This window comes from Microtus oregoni, unplaced genomic scaffold (genome assembly GCF_018167655.1).
Source record: "Microtus oregoni isolate MIOR12 unplaced genomic scaffold, Mior012 000049F_ref0000343, whole genome shotgun sequence".
In the NCBI taxonomy this organism is placed as follows: domain Eukaryota; kingdom Metazoa; phylum Chordata; class Mammalia; order Rodentia; family Cricetidae; genus Microtus; species Microtus oregoni.
Genome location: NW_024543223.1, coordinates 7,429,868 through 7,446,911, shown reverse-complemented (window position 1 = coordinate 7,446,911; position 17,044 = coordinate 7,429,868). Strand labels below are relative to the sequence as shown.

General features: G+C 46.6%; 1 protein-coding gene across 1 annotated transcript in view; it reads left to right on the top strand.

The window, feature by feature from the left end:
- Stk32b (serine/threonine kinase 32B) overlaps positions 1–17,044 on the top strand; it is a 239,953-nt gene that overhangs the window by 50,607 nt on the left and 172,302 nt on the right. Inside the window, exon 2 of the mRNA XM_041636396.1 lies at positions 12,597–12,652. Coding sequence (XP_041492330.1) covers positions 12,597–12,652 — 56 coding nt within the window. The remainder of the gene's footprint in view (positions 1–12,596; positions 12,653–17,044) is intronic.

Genomic DNA, 17,044 nt, shown 5'->3' with positions numbered 1-17,044 from the left:
TCCCCTGGCACTCGAGATAAAGGGCATCATTTTCATCTCTGTCCTTGGGTGTGACCCTTTCTTACCCGCTCCGTGCTCTACTGCCATGGCCCTGCTCTCCCCGGGGGAGGCAGTTGTTGAACACCACCCCCGTTCTCATTTCAGGATCTGAACTGCCTGTTGACTCTGCTCAGGATCATCTCTCAGACCCTCCCAGACAGCTTCCCCTGCCCTGCATAGCTGTTCTGCTGACATCGCCCAACTCCTGCCCATCCTCCCATCTCAGTTTAAGCTCACTTCTCTAAGGACCCCAGGCCCAGCTGTGGCACTTCCTGTGGAACCCCTTTCTAGTACACTGGGTACTTTTCTTACAGATGACAGGTTAGAGATCCTAGTCAGTGTGAGGTAGATGTGAGGGTCCCAAGAGGCAGGGATGATGCCTGCCTCGCGCCTTCTGATGTCTCCAGTACAGAATGTCTACGACAAAAACGAGCTTCTGGGAAACATGTCGCATGAATCTGCAGATCCGCCTGACACTTTCCCACTGGAGAGCTTTTATCAAATGCCAGGTTCCCTTTAGAAAGGAGTGAGCCGTACAGACAAAACTCACTTCCATTCTGTTCAGATCTTCTAAAACAATTACCTTCTGTCTCCTATTAAAAGCGAGATGTGGAGACCCAAGTGGCGATCTCCCCCGGAACACGCCGTTCTTCAGACAGTGGTGAGATGGTTACACTCTCATTGGGAGCAGGCTTGTTATTCTATGGGGCAGCTGCACGCTGTGCACGTCACAGGTTGGAGATTGTCCTTGTTCAAGATTGCTCGGCACCCTCACCGACATAAGGATCCAAGCACAACAGAGAGTGACTGCCTGCCTGGCATTCTTGGGAGGCTGTCGTATTCAAGACACCTGATTGGCACTGTCATCAAGACATTCTCAGAGCCTGGCTCCAGAGGTGGTGGTGAAACCAGTATTTTGATGGTTGGAAAACCAGTGTTTTCACGGTTGCCACTTTTAGTGAATTATTGTCATTCTTGATTGGCTTTGCTGTGCTCAAGTGTGATTGGGTCAGGGATGTTTCCTGCCCCTTGGGATTCCCCGTGGCTTCCAGAGCCTCACATGATCAATAGTGCTCAATGTACTGGGACCAGGCCAGTTCTACCTCCTACATGAGCATGCTTCCCGAGAGCCTCCTCCTTGAAAAAAAACCTAAAGTGGGTGGAGAAGACACACATTTATAAACGTATAACCCAAGGTCCACCAGTTAGAAGCCATCTCCAAAGTATTCCATAGCCTCCCAAACACTGCCCCCCGGTTAGAGCACTGTAGGAACTCTGCGTGCAGATCTTAACAATGACTATAGTACTAGAAACCAGCAGTGTGCTTCCCTCAACTTTGACCATTTAAGTCAGAGTTGTTTGTGCGCCATAAGATCTTTATGGGAATTTCATTCATCCTATATGAATTACATTTTTTTCTCTATCTCCATAAAAAATGCCCTTGGATTTTGGATAGCAATGGAGTTGGATGTGCAGCCCTTTTGGGTGGTGTGGGCATTTTAACAGTCTTTGTTCTCAGGACCTGTGAAGCTAGATTTCCAGTGATCTACTCTCTTTAATTCCTCTCTCCATGTTTCTCATGCGAGTATGAGAATTTTCATCTCCTTGGTAAATGTATTGTAAATATTTTATTGTTTTTGATGCTATTATTAATAAGGTCATTTTTCAGATAAGTTATTAGAAATATATGGTATATATATGAAACTTGTACGTTTACCTAATCCATTTACTATTTTAGGGGGATTTTGGAGAATCTTTGGTGTTTAAGGAGGTGTATACAAGATCAGGTCATTTGTAGGGATTTTAATTCTTTAAGATTAGAATGTTGTTTTTGATCTTTGGTTCATCATCATCATCTGTTAATTATAGAGTAGGCATTATTGTATTACCTTGGCTGGCCTGGATCTCTCTCTGTTGTTGTCCAGGCTGTCTTTGAGTTCATGGCAATCCTCCTATTTAAGCCTCAGGGGTCCTGGATTATAGTCATAGGTGTCAACTTGGCCAAGTCTTTTGTTTCTCTTGGTGGCACACCTGGTACCCTAAGTAGCAGTGGAGACAGGGAGCTGGCTTGACATGCCATTGGTCTTACAAGGGAAGCTCCCAGTTGCTCATTCTTGACTATAAATCTGACATTGCTGTATCACAAATGATTTTTATTGTGCTGAAATGTGTCCCTTTGCCAAGAGCTTGTATAATGAAGATATGTGGGATTTTATTCACTGATTTTTCTTTTTAATTCATCTCTACTTACTTTTTGAAGCAGGATGTGACTTCTGTTCCATGATTCATTCCCAGGCTTTGCTGAGTGAGTTTTCAAGTAGTCTGACAAGTCCCAGGCGAGCTCAGGGCATGGTGGCTCAGTGCTTCACATTACAAACCAAGCTTGGCAGGGAATTCTTCCCTTCCAGCTGATGCAGCTTAGGGCTTCTGTTCGTGAGCACCATGTGCAGCCTGAACTACAGGGGATGGGGAGTTTACAAGGGGAATTCTGGAAGATCTCAATCGCATGGTTTTCATCTGTTTAGATGGGCTGGCAGTTTCTGTTTTGCATCTGTTCGCGAGTCAGGTGGTGGTATTCGCCTTCCAGACTCTTCTGCGAGGGTTCCTTCCAAGATGCTGGTGATTTGTTGTGCTGACACCTTGTTGAGGACCTTTTCAGTATCTTCCTCAGGGAGCAGAGCTTTGGTTGTCTTTCCTTGTAGCCTGTCTGGATTTGGTGTCAGGACAATGACACCTTGTGACATGAATCTGAGAGTTCCCACCTCTGGCATCTTTTGCAGGAGAAGGATTGACAGTTATTCTTTGTTCAGCTGAATTTTCCAGGGAGGCTGTCTCGCCCCGGGCTTATCTTTAGAGAAGGCTTTTCCTCACTAATTGAATCTTCCTGCTTGATACTGGTGTGTTCATTTTGGCTGTTTCTTTATAATTTGGTCTTGGTAGGTTGTGAGGTTGTAAGACTTTCTCCATTTATTCCATGTTATTCTATTTGTCAGCATGGATGGTTCAGAGAAGTCCCTGTGCCTATGTAGTTAGAGGGCTGGGCTGTACTGCTCACTAAAGCTCACATAAGATCCTTGATCCTGTTGAGGCCTGTGTCCTCCCTGTTCCCCAAGAAGAGAATGCATGCTTTCCTCTTCAAGGAAGGACTGTAACATGAGGGGTCTGCTTTTTGGGGTTTCTGTCCCGCCCGGTACCCCACAGCCAGCAAGCCCCAAAGAAAATCACACAGAGATCTCTATAAGTTATGAAACTGATTGGCCCATTAGCTCTGGCTTTTTATTAGCTCTTGTAGCTTATATTAACCCATTGTTCTTATCTATGCTAGCCACATGGTTTGGTACCTTTCTCAGCAAGGCAGCTCACATCTTGCTTCTTCGGAGTCTGGGCAGGAATGGGAGGAATCAACTTCCTCCTTCCCAGAATTCTCCTGTTCTCATTGCATCATTTCTACTTCCTGTCTGGTTTTCCTGCCTATACTTCCTGCCTGGCCAATTAGCGTTTATTTAAAACATGATTGACAGAATGTATACAATTCTCCCGCACCAAAGGACAGGGGCTTTGTTTCTCTAGTTTTTTCTCTGAACCCATTTGCTTTGCAAGGCCAGCATGTTCAGTGGAACCCTCTGCCCTAGAGACCTCTGGACTCCTCCCCTGCTTGTCACCACACACAGTGGTCCTCATTGGCTTTCATTGTCCACCTTCTGCTACAGGAGGCTGGGCCCCAGCTCTACCGGACACTGGTCCGTCCTAGGCATCTGTTCCCTGTCTGACACACATGGATGCTCTCTCACAACAAGTTTTTGTCCACAGTTGTTTAGTGTGTTGTTTGCAGACAGGTGAGGACTATAAACTGGGTTTGGGCCTTACCTCTGGACATTTCTGCTTCTTAACCGTGACCCGTTATCACCCAACTCCATAAAAGGAGGCTCTATTCTTCCTGACACAGAGTTTTGAATCCACAGGTGTCCTGCATGTCTGTGTATGTAATCTGAGTGTATCTGAGTTTTGCCTGTGGTGATGAGCCCACATACACCTGGTGGGAAGATGGCAAATCAGTGTCTGAGAAAGTCCGGCAGGCTGTGTCACTTCTGCCTCAGGAAAGAAAAGCACAACTCACCCAGCAGGGCTTCAAAAGCAAGCCAGGACTAGGTAAAGGATTTGCAGTTTCCATGAGTAGAAAAGGGAAAGACTTGAACCATTTTCATTGCAACTTCATGCAAACGTGTGCTTCAGAAGACTGCTCAGCCCCGGGGAGCCCAGGAGTCCTGGGGGACTTGCGTCTGGCTTTGCTTCAGCTTGGATATTGTTATTTTCTTGAGACTTCTGTTGGCAAGTTCCACCTTCTTCCCAGAAGCTGACAAAACCTAGCCATGTGTTCGGCAATTTGTGTTATGACTAAAGCTTTCTTCCAAAAGGCTTTGTTTTCCCACAGTTTGTGTAAGTCCTTGAGCATTTCCAGTTGTGGAGAGAATACGCTGAGCTGTTAGGTGGGAGGACTACCACACATTGTGGATCAAGTGACGCGGTTCACGTTCGGAGGCTGATACAGAGACTAAAGCCCCAGAAGCTGCTATGTTTGCCCAGGATTCACCATTTCCTTTAGGTTATAATAATTTCCCTCTTCCGCATGTATTTTTCTTAACTTCTAGCCACTGCTGTGAGCATAGTTTACCCTGTGGCTTTGACCTTCCAAGTAGAATGCATACTGCTTTCTGGAGATCTACAATTCTTACTGTGGATTTGCAAGGTGATATTAGCAATTCCATTTCTCAGATGTGGGAACAAAGCCCCAGGCTGGTGGGTAGAGAGGCCGAGACTGGAGATATATGTGCTCAATCTTGATGTCAGAGCAGAGGAGACTGCTTCTCACAGTGACAGGCAGGGGACAGGTATTCCATTCAAGGAATATGTCCAGAGCACATCAAACAGCCAGCCATACTTGTGGCTTATAAATGTCATCATTTCCACGTCCTCCCATGGTCCCCTTATGCCTGTGCTCAGATTTTCACCTCTTATAAGGGCATAAGGCAGGTGTTTTAGGATTTTCCAAATGTATTTCAGTGAATGAAGGATGCTTGTTTCTGGTTGATGCAGCGATATATTGAACCATTAAGTGTCTGTATCAAAGTGACATCTCACTTCTCCATTGCCTTAGCTTTTTCATTGCTTATGGTCCACATCACCTTCCTCTAAGCATTGAGTTTTGGTGACAAGTGCAGTTCCCTATGCAGAAGGCAGCAGAATCGACATCACCCTTCCCACTGTAATGCTCAGCAACTGAGTTAAAAAGTGTCAGTGGGTGTTCCTCCAGTCATTCTAGGCCCTGACCCCTGCACTGTTCTTCCTCAAAATGAAGCAGGTGCTCAACTATCACTTGGTAGAAACGCCTGTGGTTTAGATATCTGGGGAACTTCCCTTCTGAATCATTATCCTGAGTTGGGAATTTACGGGGGCACAATCACATGACTTCCTGTCTATGTGCTGAGATGAAAGCTCTGTCCCAACTCTACTAGGCTGAAGAGCGAAGGTCCAAATTCGATTCCTAAACTTTATGTTTATGACTCTGACCACTATAGATGTGTATACCACCGTGGAATGACAGGCATATTAAATGTGGGCTGGAGCTTCCACTCAGTTTTCCTTCCCTGGTCATTTCTTATGTTGGGAACTCTTGTGGATACTCTGAGCTGAGTAGCTCTTCTCTCCCAATGAACAACCACATGATACCTGAGAATGGGGCCAGATGTGGAAATAGGTTTTTATTGGTGTAGTTGAAAGCATCCTGGATCAAGGGAAAGTCTCAAATGAAGTGGCTGGGTAAGAAGAAAACAGGGACACATGGGGGGAAACTGGAGAAGGTGGAGGCAAGGGATGGAGTGATACAGAGATAGGATTCAGAGTTCCAAAGACTGCTGACGGAGTTAGGAAAGGACCCCCCAGAGTCTTCGTAGATGGCACAGACCAGCTGATACTTTGGCTCTGGACTTTTGACCTCTTGAACTGTGGGATAATTAATTCCTGCTGTTTTAAGCTCCTTGGTGACAATTAGTTAGGGCTGTCCCAGGAAAGGAATACGTCAAACTAATTTTACTTGCTGACTTAATAGAATCTAGAATCCCCATGGGATTGTCTGGATTAAGGTGGCTTGTGGCTATGTCTGTGAGGGGTTGTCTTGACTATCTTAACTGAGGCTAGAAGATGCGCTCACTATGGGTGACACTATATTCTGGATTGGATAAGAGTGGAGAAAGTGGGCTGAGCCCTAGCAAGCATGAACTAACCCATTGCTCTCTGCTCTTGTCTGTGGATAAAATGTGACTTGCTACCTTGGCTTCCCTGCAATGACAGACAACAACCTGGGCAATTAAACTTTTTGTCCCTCCAGTTATCTTTGTCATCCTATGTTATCACAGCATTTGGGGAAGAAAATGAAGATGTCAGGCACAAGGACAGATTGACAGTTGAGTTCTCAAGATCTCTTGGAAGCTTGTCTTATCATGAATTTCCCTCCAGCTCTAAATTAACTTATGTCCTAAAGTTTTTTTTCCCCTACTCTATCCATATGAATTAGGAGTACAAATTTCTGGCTGCTTACAGATTCAGTGTTTCTGCTGATAAGAGTGTAGACTGTTAGCAAAAAGGCCTGGGGTGTTATTAAACACATTTATCAACAAGGAAACAAAACACTTTTTAATGAGGTTGAAAGCAGCGCTGCGGCTCTGTGAAGCAAATCCCAGCTTCTCTCTTCATGTGTGGAGAGTGGGCATGTAGACATAGAACATCTGCACCGAACATCCAGCCTTGACTTCCTGCATCAGCCCTGCCAGCCAGCATGAACACAGGCCAGGAGCAGACTCTCTCAGCCCTGGGCATGAATGTGAAAGAGACCTGCCTCATCTCAGGAGCCAAAGATGGAAGAAGGTTGCACTCAGGGCCAGAGCCCGCAGATCTACAGAGCCACTGGGATTGGGGTACGTTTGGAGTTTCCAGGGTGGATCTGATAACTTTCAGCATGGAAGTTGTGTGAAGTACAGTGTGCAAGATCAGCTCAGGGGATCCTTCCAGGAACCCCATAGATACCAACACCCTCAGATCCTCAGTATTCTACACAAAACTGCAAATGCACCCCTCCCCGTTTGTTTTAAAACAGGAAGCCCAGCCTACAGCCCATATGCTGCATGTAGCCCAGGGTAGTTTTGAATGCAGCCTAATACAAAATCCTCATTGTATTTAAAGCATTCAGTTTTTGTTTGTTTTGTATAACTCAGTTGCGTGGTTTTGGGCCATGAACTTTATAGATTGCGATGCCGTATTGCAACGTCCCACAAAATAAACGTGTGTGCTCTCACAACCTATGGGCCACAGTTTGGACATCCTGGCTTTCCAAAGCTCTAGGTAACTTTGGCTAGCTCAGAGTAGATGCTGTTGAAGTGCGTGTTACACTGCCAGGGAATCTGACAAGAAAATAGCCTGTGGACGTATAATGTGGACACAATTTTTTCTTCCCCATGTAGTGCTCAGCTTAAACGGTTCTCTTGACACAATCTGGGATTACCTGGGCAGAGTTTCACTCAGTGATTGTTTAGCTCAAGTTTGCCTATGGGCACGTGTGTGTGGGTTGACTTAATTAATTGAAGACGTGCCCAATGTGGGGGGGGACAATTCCCTAGGCAGCGGATCCTGAACCTTATAAGGGTGGAGAAATGAAGTGGAGCACAAGCAAGCAAGCGTGTATACGTTCATGCGTTCTTATCTCTGTTTCTGACTGTAAATGTCATATGACTAGCTGTCCCAAATTCCTGCCTCCTCGCTCGCCAATGAAGGCCTGTATTCAGGAATTTTGAATTAAGATCATCTCCTGCATCAGCACAAATGAAACTAAAGCGCCCCAGTTAGCTGCGTGCCTGGAAGGTGACCGTGTGTGTATAGTCCTCAGAGCACTGGCCCTTCCTAAAGGAGATCTGACAGTCCAGATTGGGGGAAGACCCTAAGACTATGACTTTGAACTAAGCTAATGACTTGCCGAGAGACCAAGTCAGCACCCAAACTGTCATCTCTACTCACCATGGGTGAGGACACATGGTGACGGCCTTCCAGGCTGGAACTGAGATCTGCAGTTTTAATGCCACTTACTTTGACTCTCATCTACTCAAGAGCTGACCCTGGTGTCTAATGGAAGGGGGCGTGCCTTGAAGCCCTGGGTTCTGTTCCCTGTACCGCATAACTGGATAAGGCCACAGGTGCCTGTAATCAGAGTCTTAGAAGTTCAAGGTCATCTTTGACTACACACAGAGTTTGAGTCTAACTTGAGCTACATGAAACTGCCTTGGAAGGACAGATGAAAGGAAGGAAGGAGGGAAGGAAGGAAGGAAGGAAGGAGGGAAGGAAGGAAAAAGAAGCATTAATTTGACTGCACATCATTCCACATAACCCAGGTTTGCTCCCATGAAGCTTTCCCTGCCACTGAATTTGTAACCTGATAACCTCCAAGGCTACATCCTTCCCTCTACATTTTCCTGGCTCTCTGGGGAATCATCCCAACTCAGTTTCCCAGGAGGATACACACCAGCAGGAGTTGGGTCTGATTGCTCACTGTAGAAGGGCAGCTGGTGAAGGGAGAGGACATCTGAGACCCAGAGCAGCCAAGGTGGGGTCCCAAGAGTTAAGCCCTGCAGTCAGAGGGAGCCAGGCAAGGAGTCCCATGGGGATGCACTTTCAGAGCAGACTGGGAAGCTGGGGAGCATGAAGTTGTTTATCCACAGCGGTGCTGCTGAAGAAGCTGATTCTCCTGGATGCTCAGCTCTAGAGAAGCAGGGAAGAGAGACAGTGGAGCCTGCTGGGGTGCCAGACCTGTGGCAAGCTCACCCAGTAGATCATAGCCAGGGCTAAGTGACACTTTTGGAACTGTGTCATGCCTGAGTGCCTGGATCTGTCATCAGAAAGCCAAAAGTCAACAGGGTGGTTGATGTCTGGAGCCAAGGGGTAAAGATGTGGTCAGACAGGTGTGCAGTGGTGTTTCTTAAATGATGTCAGGAAGTGTGTGTGTGTGTGTCTGTGTGTGTGTGAATGTGTGTGTGAATGTGTGTGTATGTATGTGTGCGTGTGTGTCTCTGTGTGTATGTCTGTGAATGTGTGTGTATGTATGTGTGCGTGTGTGTGTGTGTGTGTGTGTGTGTGTGTATTGAGGGAAGCTACTGATCATACACTGAAACTTATTCCAAACAGCTTTAGTCAGTGGGATATTCTGCCTAAACACATGTGAGCACCAGGGTCCCTGCAGGGGTCCAGGACACTGTGGTGATGCCATCCATAGGCAGGTAGTCTAGCAGGCTGAGCAAGTCAGGGTAAGGAAGCTAGTAAACCACACTCCCCATGGCCTCTGCATCAGCTGCCACCTCTAGGTTCCTGCCTTTAGCTCATGCCCTGACTTCCCTTCGTGATGGACTGTGATCAGGACATGGAAGCTTAAACAAACCCTTTCCTCCCCAGGTTTCTTTTGGTTGTGTTCATTATAGTAATAGAAAGAAAACAGACACACTCTCACGGGTTTATGTGTTTGAACCCTTGCTCCTCAGCTGGTGGTGATGTTTTGGGAGAGCATGTAATCTCTGAGACCAAAGGCCTAGCTAACGGACCCAGGCCACAGGGGGTGGGCCTCAAAGGTAACAGCTTGGCCCTGCTTACGCTCATTCCTGTTTCCTGTTTGGCACCATGTGAGAAGCTGCAAGCTCCATCTACCTCAGACCAGCCCATTCCAGAAACCATATCTTCCCTGCCATGCTTCTAAATTAATGATCACATGTTAGCCTCTCCTCAGGATGTTTCTGTTAGGCATTTGATGTGTTGTTGAGAAAAGCAAGAACTATTTTATCATATCTAGTATAAAGAGTCAGCACAATTTAAGTGACATCTCTGAGATGGTCCAGTTGCTGAGGGGTAGGATTTAAATCAAGGTGATGATGGTGTAAAAAGACTATCCTTTTGCTCCTCAGTAAGACCACAGCAGAGTTCCAAATCCAGTGATAAAATAGGATTTGCCAGCCTTTTCCATGTGCCTGGCTCTTCTATCTGAAAGGAATCGTCCAGCGGCCCCACTAGCTCCACCCATTGAACAACAGAATTTTTTATTTTTCTGATAGGGATAAAGAGCTGCTTCCTGTGCAGGGACTCAGCATCAGAGTCCTGGTAGTTCCTAAGTCATGCCTCTGGAGAGCTGGCTCTGCTGCCTGGAGGGCAGGGGGCAGAGACCCACAGTGACATTTGCTTTCTGAACCGTGGAGGTTACTGTTAAGATATGCACACATCCCAGCACATGACAGTCACCTGAGCGGTGTCCCGAGTTCCTTACTTTCTTCTTCTCCCTCAACCTGTAGTGACTGGATAAGAGGAGAAAGGAATTTCTGCTTCCAGTAAGTTATTCTGAAAGCAGACAGAACTGGGTTAAAGAACAGAAGTTTTGCTAGTTAACTGTTAACCCAGCCTCTCTATTCTAAGCACGTCAGGGGTTTGACAGCTCACTGGATTCTGGCTTTGGCTTGGTGAAGTCGAATGTACAAGGAACTAATTGTGTTCATTGACTTCCCCACACCCCCAACTTCAATTACGCAGTGAGCTAATCAATCCCCTTCATCTTCGTAAATGGCATGTCTTTCCTAGTTATTGAGAACTGGCTGCAATTCAGTCAAATGCAAAAATATTTACCGAAGACTTATTATGCACTTGGCACCATGAATATGGAGATTAGCTGACTCAATCATCCTTCAGTTAATGAGTAGTTATGGAGTGCCGCAGTGTGCCATGCAAGGTCAAGGTGCCGAGGGAGAAACAACAAATAGAATAATCATGACCCTTGACCCCAGGTAACTCAGAGCCTCTCAAAGAAAAACAATCAAGTCCCATCGAGCTATTCAGAATGATGTGTTTAGTGGAGGTTACCGTGCTACAAGACAGCACACTTAGCTGGAAGTTATGACCGGTCCCCTCTCAGGACACAGCAGGGGGACAAGTGGACACTGGGAGAAGAGCATCAGATGGAAAGGAGACAGCTGGACTAGGGAGGAAGGGACCTGCGTCTGTAGCATAAGGGTGGGTCAGGAGGTGTGGGGTGACAGGAGCAGGGCAGGGACGGGGCTGTTCAGGGAGGAGCATGCTCTCCATGGTTAAGATGGAGGGGTCAGGACAAGGAAGGTGTAGGACAGACATGATTGTCACCCTTATTATCACATGTGCCCCAGGGGAGGGTCACAGAGGTGGAGAGCCCACTGCAGATAACAGATGACAGAAGAAGGTAGAAATCCGAGGGGCCTCGGGATGGGCAGATGAAAGAGAACAGCAAGAGGAAAAGTAGATCCACCCTGATAAGGAACTAAATGGGTTGGGAGGGAAAGGAGCCATAGATGAATTCTTGGCTTTGAGAAGGTTGATGCTGCCCAGCCTGAGGTCTGCTGGACCTACTGAAATTTGCAGTCAGGAGAAAGGAGGCACTACTCTGCCTGGGGTCTGCTGGATCCAAAAAGTTCAAGGTGGGTTTGAATTTCTCAAGAGTATTCTGGGGTAGGCATTAGTTCAAACTACCTGAAGGCCAGGGATACTTTTGGCCGACTCTGGCATGCCACAGAAGCCTCTGGAGGCCATGAGAGTAGCTGTGTGGCAGAGAGCTGACAGATTCCAGTGTCTAACCCCTGCGAGTGGAGGTCTGAGCATAGAGAAGCCATTGAGGGGGATTTGAGAGAGGGTTCTGCCATAGAAGCCTAGTGGGCATTTTTGAAAGGTGAGAGGAAACCTGGGGGTATAGCTCAGTTAGTACAGCATTTGCTTGGTATGCACAGAGCTTTTGGTTCAAACCTCAGCACCCACAAACTTGGCATTATGGTACATCTTTAATTTCAACCCTCCAAAGCTAGAGAAAAGGGGAAGTCTGGCTTACATGAGACCATGTCATAAAATCAGAAACAAAAGGAGACAGGAATCAGGGACCCAGAAGTTCGAGGATGTTCGTGGCAGTCAGCAGTATGGCCACACAGTATTGACATGCTTGGTGCAGAGGCTGGGGTAGAGTCCAGTCAATGAGGGCTGGAGGGTAAAGACAGAGAGGCAGCTAAATGGTGGCAAGGGGTGGTGTGGTTCAGAGTGATATGATAGCAGGAGGGTGACGGGGGTCAGTGTGCTTGGCGTGCGGCACCCCTAATGCCAGACGGATTGTATGGAAGGAACGAATGTGAGGCTGTAGCATCTCACACAGGTAAGCTGTGCTCTGCCTGTGAGGGCGCCGTGTGCACCGGAGGGGTCCATAGCGGGGACAGCTCTTCCTGAAGGGAAAAGTGCTTCAGAGAACATGAAATCCAAACAGCTGAGCTTCTCTGTGACCACCACCTCGGTCCCTACAAGATGTCTCCTCCTGTGAACCCATGGTGACGTTTTAACTGTGAATCCTCGGGCACTGTCTCAGTGACCAGGTGCTGACATGCGATAGGGCGGGTGGACAGAAGCCAGCAGGGACGTGGGTAGCACATGGAGAAGCAAGCCTGCCCTGACTGGCACTTTCTCTTTTTTGACAGTCAACTTTGACCACTTCCAGATCCTGCGGGCCATCGGGAAAGGGAGTTTCGGGAAGGTAAGAACAATGCACTTTTTGGAACAAAAAAGTGAAGCGTGGAAGTCTAGATGCTTGGGCTTGAGTGTGTGTGTGTGTGTTCTGTGGGCCTGGGCATTTCCTCTTGACAGAGGGTTTCATTAGGTAAATCTGAGACACACAAGGAAGCCTAAAGGGTTTCCTTAAATTCTGGTGTACTTTACTCTAAAAATGGAATTAACCGGAGAGTCTGGGCTTAGGTGACTCCCAGGGGCAATGGCTTCAGTCTTGCTAATGCCATGTCTTTCTTCCTTGAGAGGAATGGATGAGGAGAGGGGGTCCCCCTCCTCCAAACTTAACCTGAGATGGCTCTTTCCGAATTGTGAACATTTGCTTTACACAAAATTCACATTTCTGATTCTTGACTCTTTGGGGATAAAGCCCATAAAAATTAGAAGGTATGGTTTTTAGGGGAAAAGAGGTTCCCCTAGTAAGCCATAATCTGTTCCCACAGAAACTTCTCTTGGCAATAATTGTTCTAAGCACCTTTGAAGAGCCAGACACTCTGTTATACTCAAATGCTATGATTTACTTTTTATGGATGAAGTGACTTAGGCTCAAAACCTTAGACCCTGTAACTAGCAACTGTTTGTTACTGTTCTTACTGCTGAGAGAAGGCCTGATATAAAAAAACTTTTATTTTGTCCTGTGGTTTTTGGAGGTTCACATCATGGTGGCAAGAGCAGGTGGTGAGGATATCACTTCTGGATAGTCAGGAAATGGAGATGGGTATAGGAAGGGGCGTGACTACCTCTAGACACTGAGGATGCTGGGAGAATAAGTATCCTTCATTTTCATTGCGAAGTAAGCTCTTTTTAGAGGAGGGCAGAAATACAACTGGGGGCCACAGGGTCCTTGGGGTGTGCCGGGTACTGACAGGCATTTTGCTGGTGAGCGGTGGCCTAGGTGGGGTAGGGACTCATTGTGCAATGGCATAGATGAACAGATGTGTGGACCAGCATGCCCAGGGGAAGCCCCATTCTGAGATAGAAGACTTCTCCATAAGCAGACTTTTCTGGATTTTTCTGCTTTTTTTGACTTGGGAATCCCGGACAGACCTTTTCACATAGCTCTTCTGAAATGCAGTGTTGAAGATCAATTCACTGAGGATGTCAATGATTTGATGCTGAATTCTGCCAGTCTAGACATACCTGCAGGCATCCTGGGGAGCAAGGGCAGCCTGCCTTCTCATGCCTCTTTAGTCCACATGTATACAACTGTTAGCTGTTTATACCGTCCAGTGAATTGTACCACTTGTTTTCTTTTTTAAATTGTTTTTATTGAGCTATATATTTTTTCTGCTCCCCTCTCTTCCTCTTCCCTCTGATTCCATCCTCTCCCATGTAGATTAGATCCATGCATGTCTCTCTTAGGGTTCTCTTTGTTGTCTAGGTCCTTTGGGATTGTGAATTACAAGGCTGGTTTTTCTTTGTTTTAAGTCTAAAAAACACTGATGAGTGAGTACTTATTCTATTTGTCTTTCTGGGTCTGGGTTATCTCATTCAATATGCTGTGTACTGGCAGATCACCCATGTTTATAGAAGGGGCTTGTCTTTATGTGCCATCTCTGGGCAAACAAAAGATCCCCGTAGAGTTGCCACTGCCAGAAGGCAGTTGGCTCAACAGTGTTGCTGACCATCCAGCACAAATGCTATCCCGGAAACACTACTCCTTAGATCGCTAGTTGTGAAGGCTGGTGTGCAGCTTCCAGTAGATTTTCTCAGCAAAGCTTCCATCTGCTCAGAGTTGTATGTCCTGGTTAGTGTTTGTCAACTTGACACAAACTGGAGTCACCTGGGAAGAGGGAACCTCAATTGAAGAATTGCTTCCATCAGATTGGCCCCTGAGCATCATCTTGATTTATGTGATAGATTCTAGTTCAATGTGGAAGGTGCAACTTCTGAGCAGGTGGTCCTGGATTGTACAGGAGAGCAAGCAGGCAGAGTCTTGGCTTCAGTTCCTGCCTCCAGGTTCCTGCTCTTTAGTTCCTGCCTCCTGGTTCTTTCCCTGACTGCTCTGGATGATGGACTGTAACCTGTGAGCTGAAATTAGCCATAAACCCTTTCCTTTCCAGGTTGGTTTTGGTCAGTGTGTTATCACAGCAACAAAGCTAACCAGGAAGGTAGTTTTACCTGTTTCCCCTGTCTTGTGTTTTGAGGATCCTTGCTTTACTGAAATGGCTAAGCTCCCCATGATGAGTTGAAAAATCACAAGGACAGGCAGCTCTGATCTGTCCTTGAGGTTTTTCTTCTTTCATGTGGATATATGTGTGTGTGGTATACATCCATGAGTGGGCACATGGGTGGGAGCACGTGTGTCCACATGTATGTCAAGGACTCAGCTTGCCATCAGGAGTCTTTCTCAATCACTTGACCTTGTTCGCTGGGGCGCATCTCTCAACTGAACCCAGAGTTCACGGATATAAGACTAATGTGACAGTCAGCTTGCTCTGGGGATCCCATGTCTCCATTTTCCGAGTGCTAGAAGTACTGGTGGGTCGCCACACTCACCTGGCTTTTTTATGGGCTCTGGGGATCCCAACTCCAGTCCTTATGATAGACCCCTGTGGTGATGTAGCCCCCTCCCTTCTGTGGCTTTGTTCCTGTGCTTTGAGGGGAGAGGCTGGTGTGAGAATAAAGTCATCTCTAAGTTGTCCCAAGGTTTCCTTTACCAGATCAAGCGTCCCCTTCCTGCCGTGAACAGTGCTGTGACAGGCTCACGTCACAGGGGCTGTGAGAGAGTTCACAAAAGACCAGACTGATGGGAAAAAAGGATTTGATGAGAGACGCTAGAAGGGCTGAAGGTGCCAGTTCCCAGAGAATAGGCGGAACCCTGAAGGCTGGGAAGTTTCTTTGTAGATTGTTATAAGGAGAGTGGTCGGGTCTCATCAGAGTGCCAGCTTTGAGGGGATTTCTAAGGAAATGGTTATCTGTGTGAACATCAAACTTCAGATGGTCAGAGGCTTCTTATTAGGGTGGATTTTTCAGTACCAGCTGACTGCCCTAAGTTGATTGCAACCTGAGTGTGTTACGCTAACCCTCTTTAGAGGTAATAGTCTCACGCAGAGGCAGCAGTAGCCTTGCCCTGATCCAAATCTGCCAAGAGGCCCAACAGCTTTGTCCTGAGGCTGGAAGGTCAGCATAGACATGTACCCCAGGTTAGTATCCATAGCTTGAAACTCTGGGGCAGTGTTTGTGTTGAATTGCCACATGCTTTTCTTGAAATAGCTACACCGTGTCTCTCATTTGAGAGTGACATTTTTGGCTCTCAAATTTTAAAGCAACCTTGCATAACTCAGACAAATTTCAGTTGGATGTGCTAGTTTAACCTTTTAATTTATCATTGGATATTGATTGCTAACATCTCACTACAGATGGCCATCTCTTGGTCTGGGATGATGAAATTTAGCTGAGCCTAGCATCCAACTGTCTGCTTCCTGACTGTGGATGCCATGTAACCATTTACCTCATGCTTCAGGCCTCATATTCCCTACCATGATGAACTATGTCCTCCAAACTGAACCAAAACAAATCATTCAATAAGGTTTTGTTAGGGATTTTGTCACAGCAGGAAAAAGGTACCCAAACAAATTATTCAATAAGATTTTTGTTAGGGATTTTGTCACAGCAGGAGAAAGGAAGTAACACAATGTTGCCGTTCCGATCTGTGTCTTTGCTGATTTGGAGATGGAGTTGGCCATCTATTCAGAGACAAATATGACCCTGGGTTGTCATTTCTTCCCACAAGTCTACCACTGTGTGCATCTTGCTTTTAAAGGACTACACTCCCGGGCACCCCCCCCCCCCCACACACACACACTGTTATGTTCTCAGGATGAATAGAGCCCATTATTGTGAAATGCCTTCTCCATCTCTGCTAATACTCTCAGTTTAACTTTTATTCTCTGGGATCAACATAATCATTGCCATCTATTTATGCCACTGTTTACATGGCACATACTTTATTTATTTTCATTCTGCCTTCACATCAAAAACAAACACTGTGAAGACAGCTCAAAAGAGTTGTGGCCCAGAAACCTAGAAGGCTTCCCCTTGACCCCATTGATGTCAGCTGAACTTAGCAGCAAGAACCCAGGCTGATACGTAAGAACCCTGCTGCCGTTTCCCACCCTGATGTGCCCATTCTATGGCTCAAAGAACCTGGAGACACATCTTCCGATTACAGCACAGTTGGAGTTTCAGAGCTTTCTCCTGTGGCCTCCTGTCGTCAACAGTTTGGGTCTTGAGCCCTCTGTACCTCTTTGTGGCATGCTGTTAGACATGTTAGCATGTGACATTGCGAGCTTTCAAGTTGGCTTTGTCCAGTTATCCCTCGGCAATGTCGACTTCGTCCTGTCCTGCTATCTGGCACATG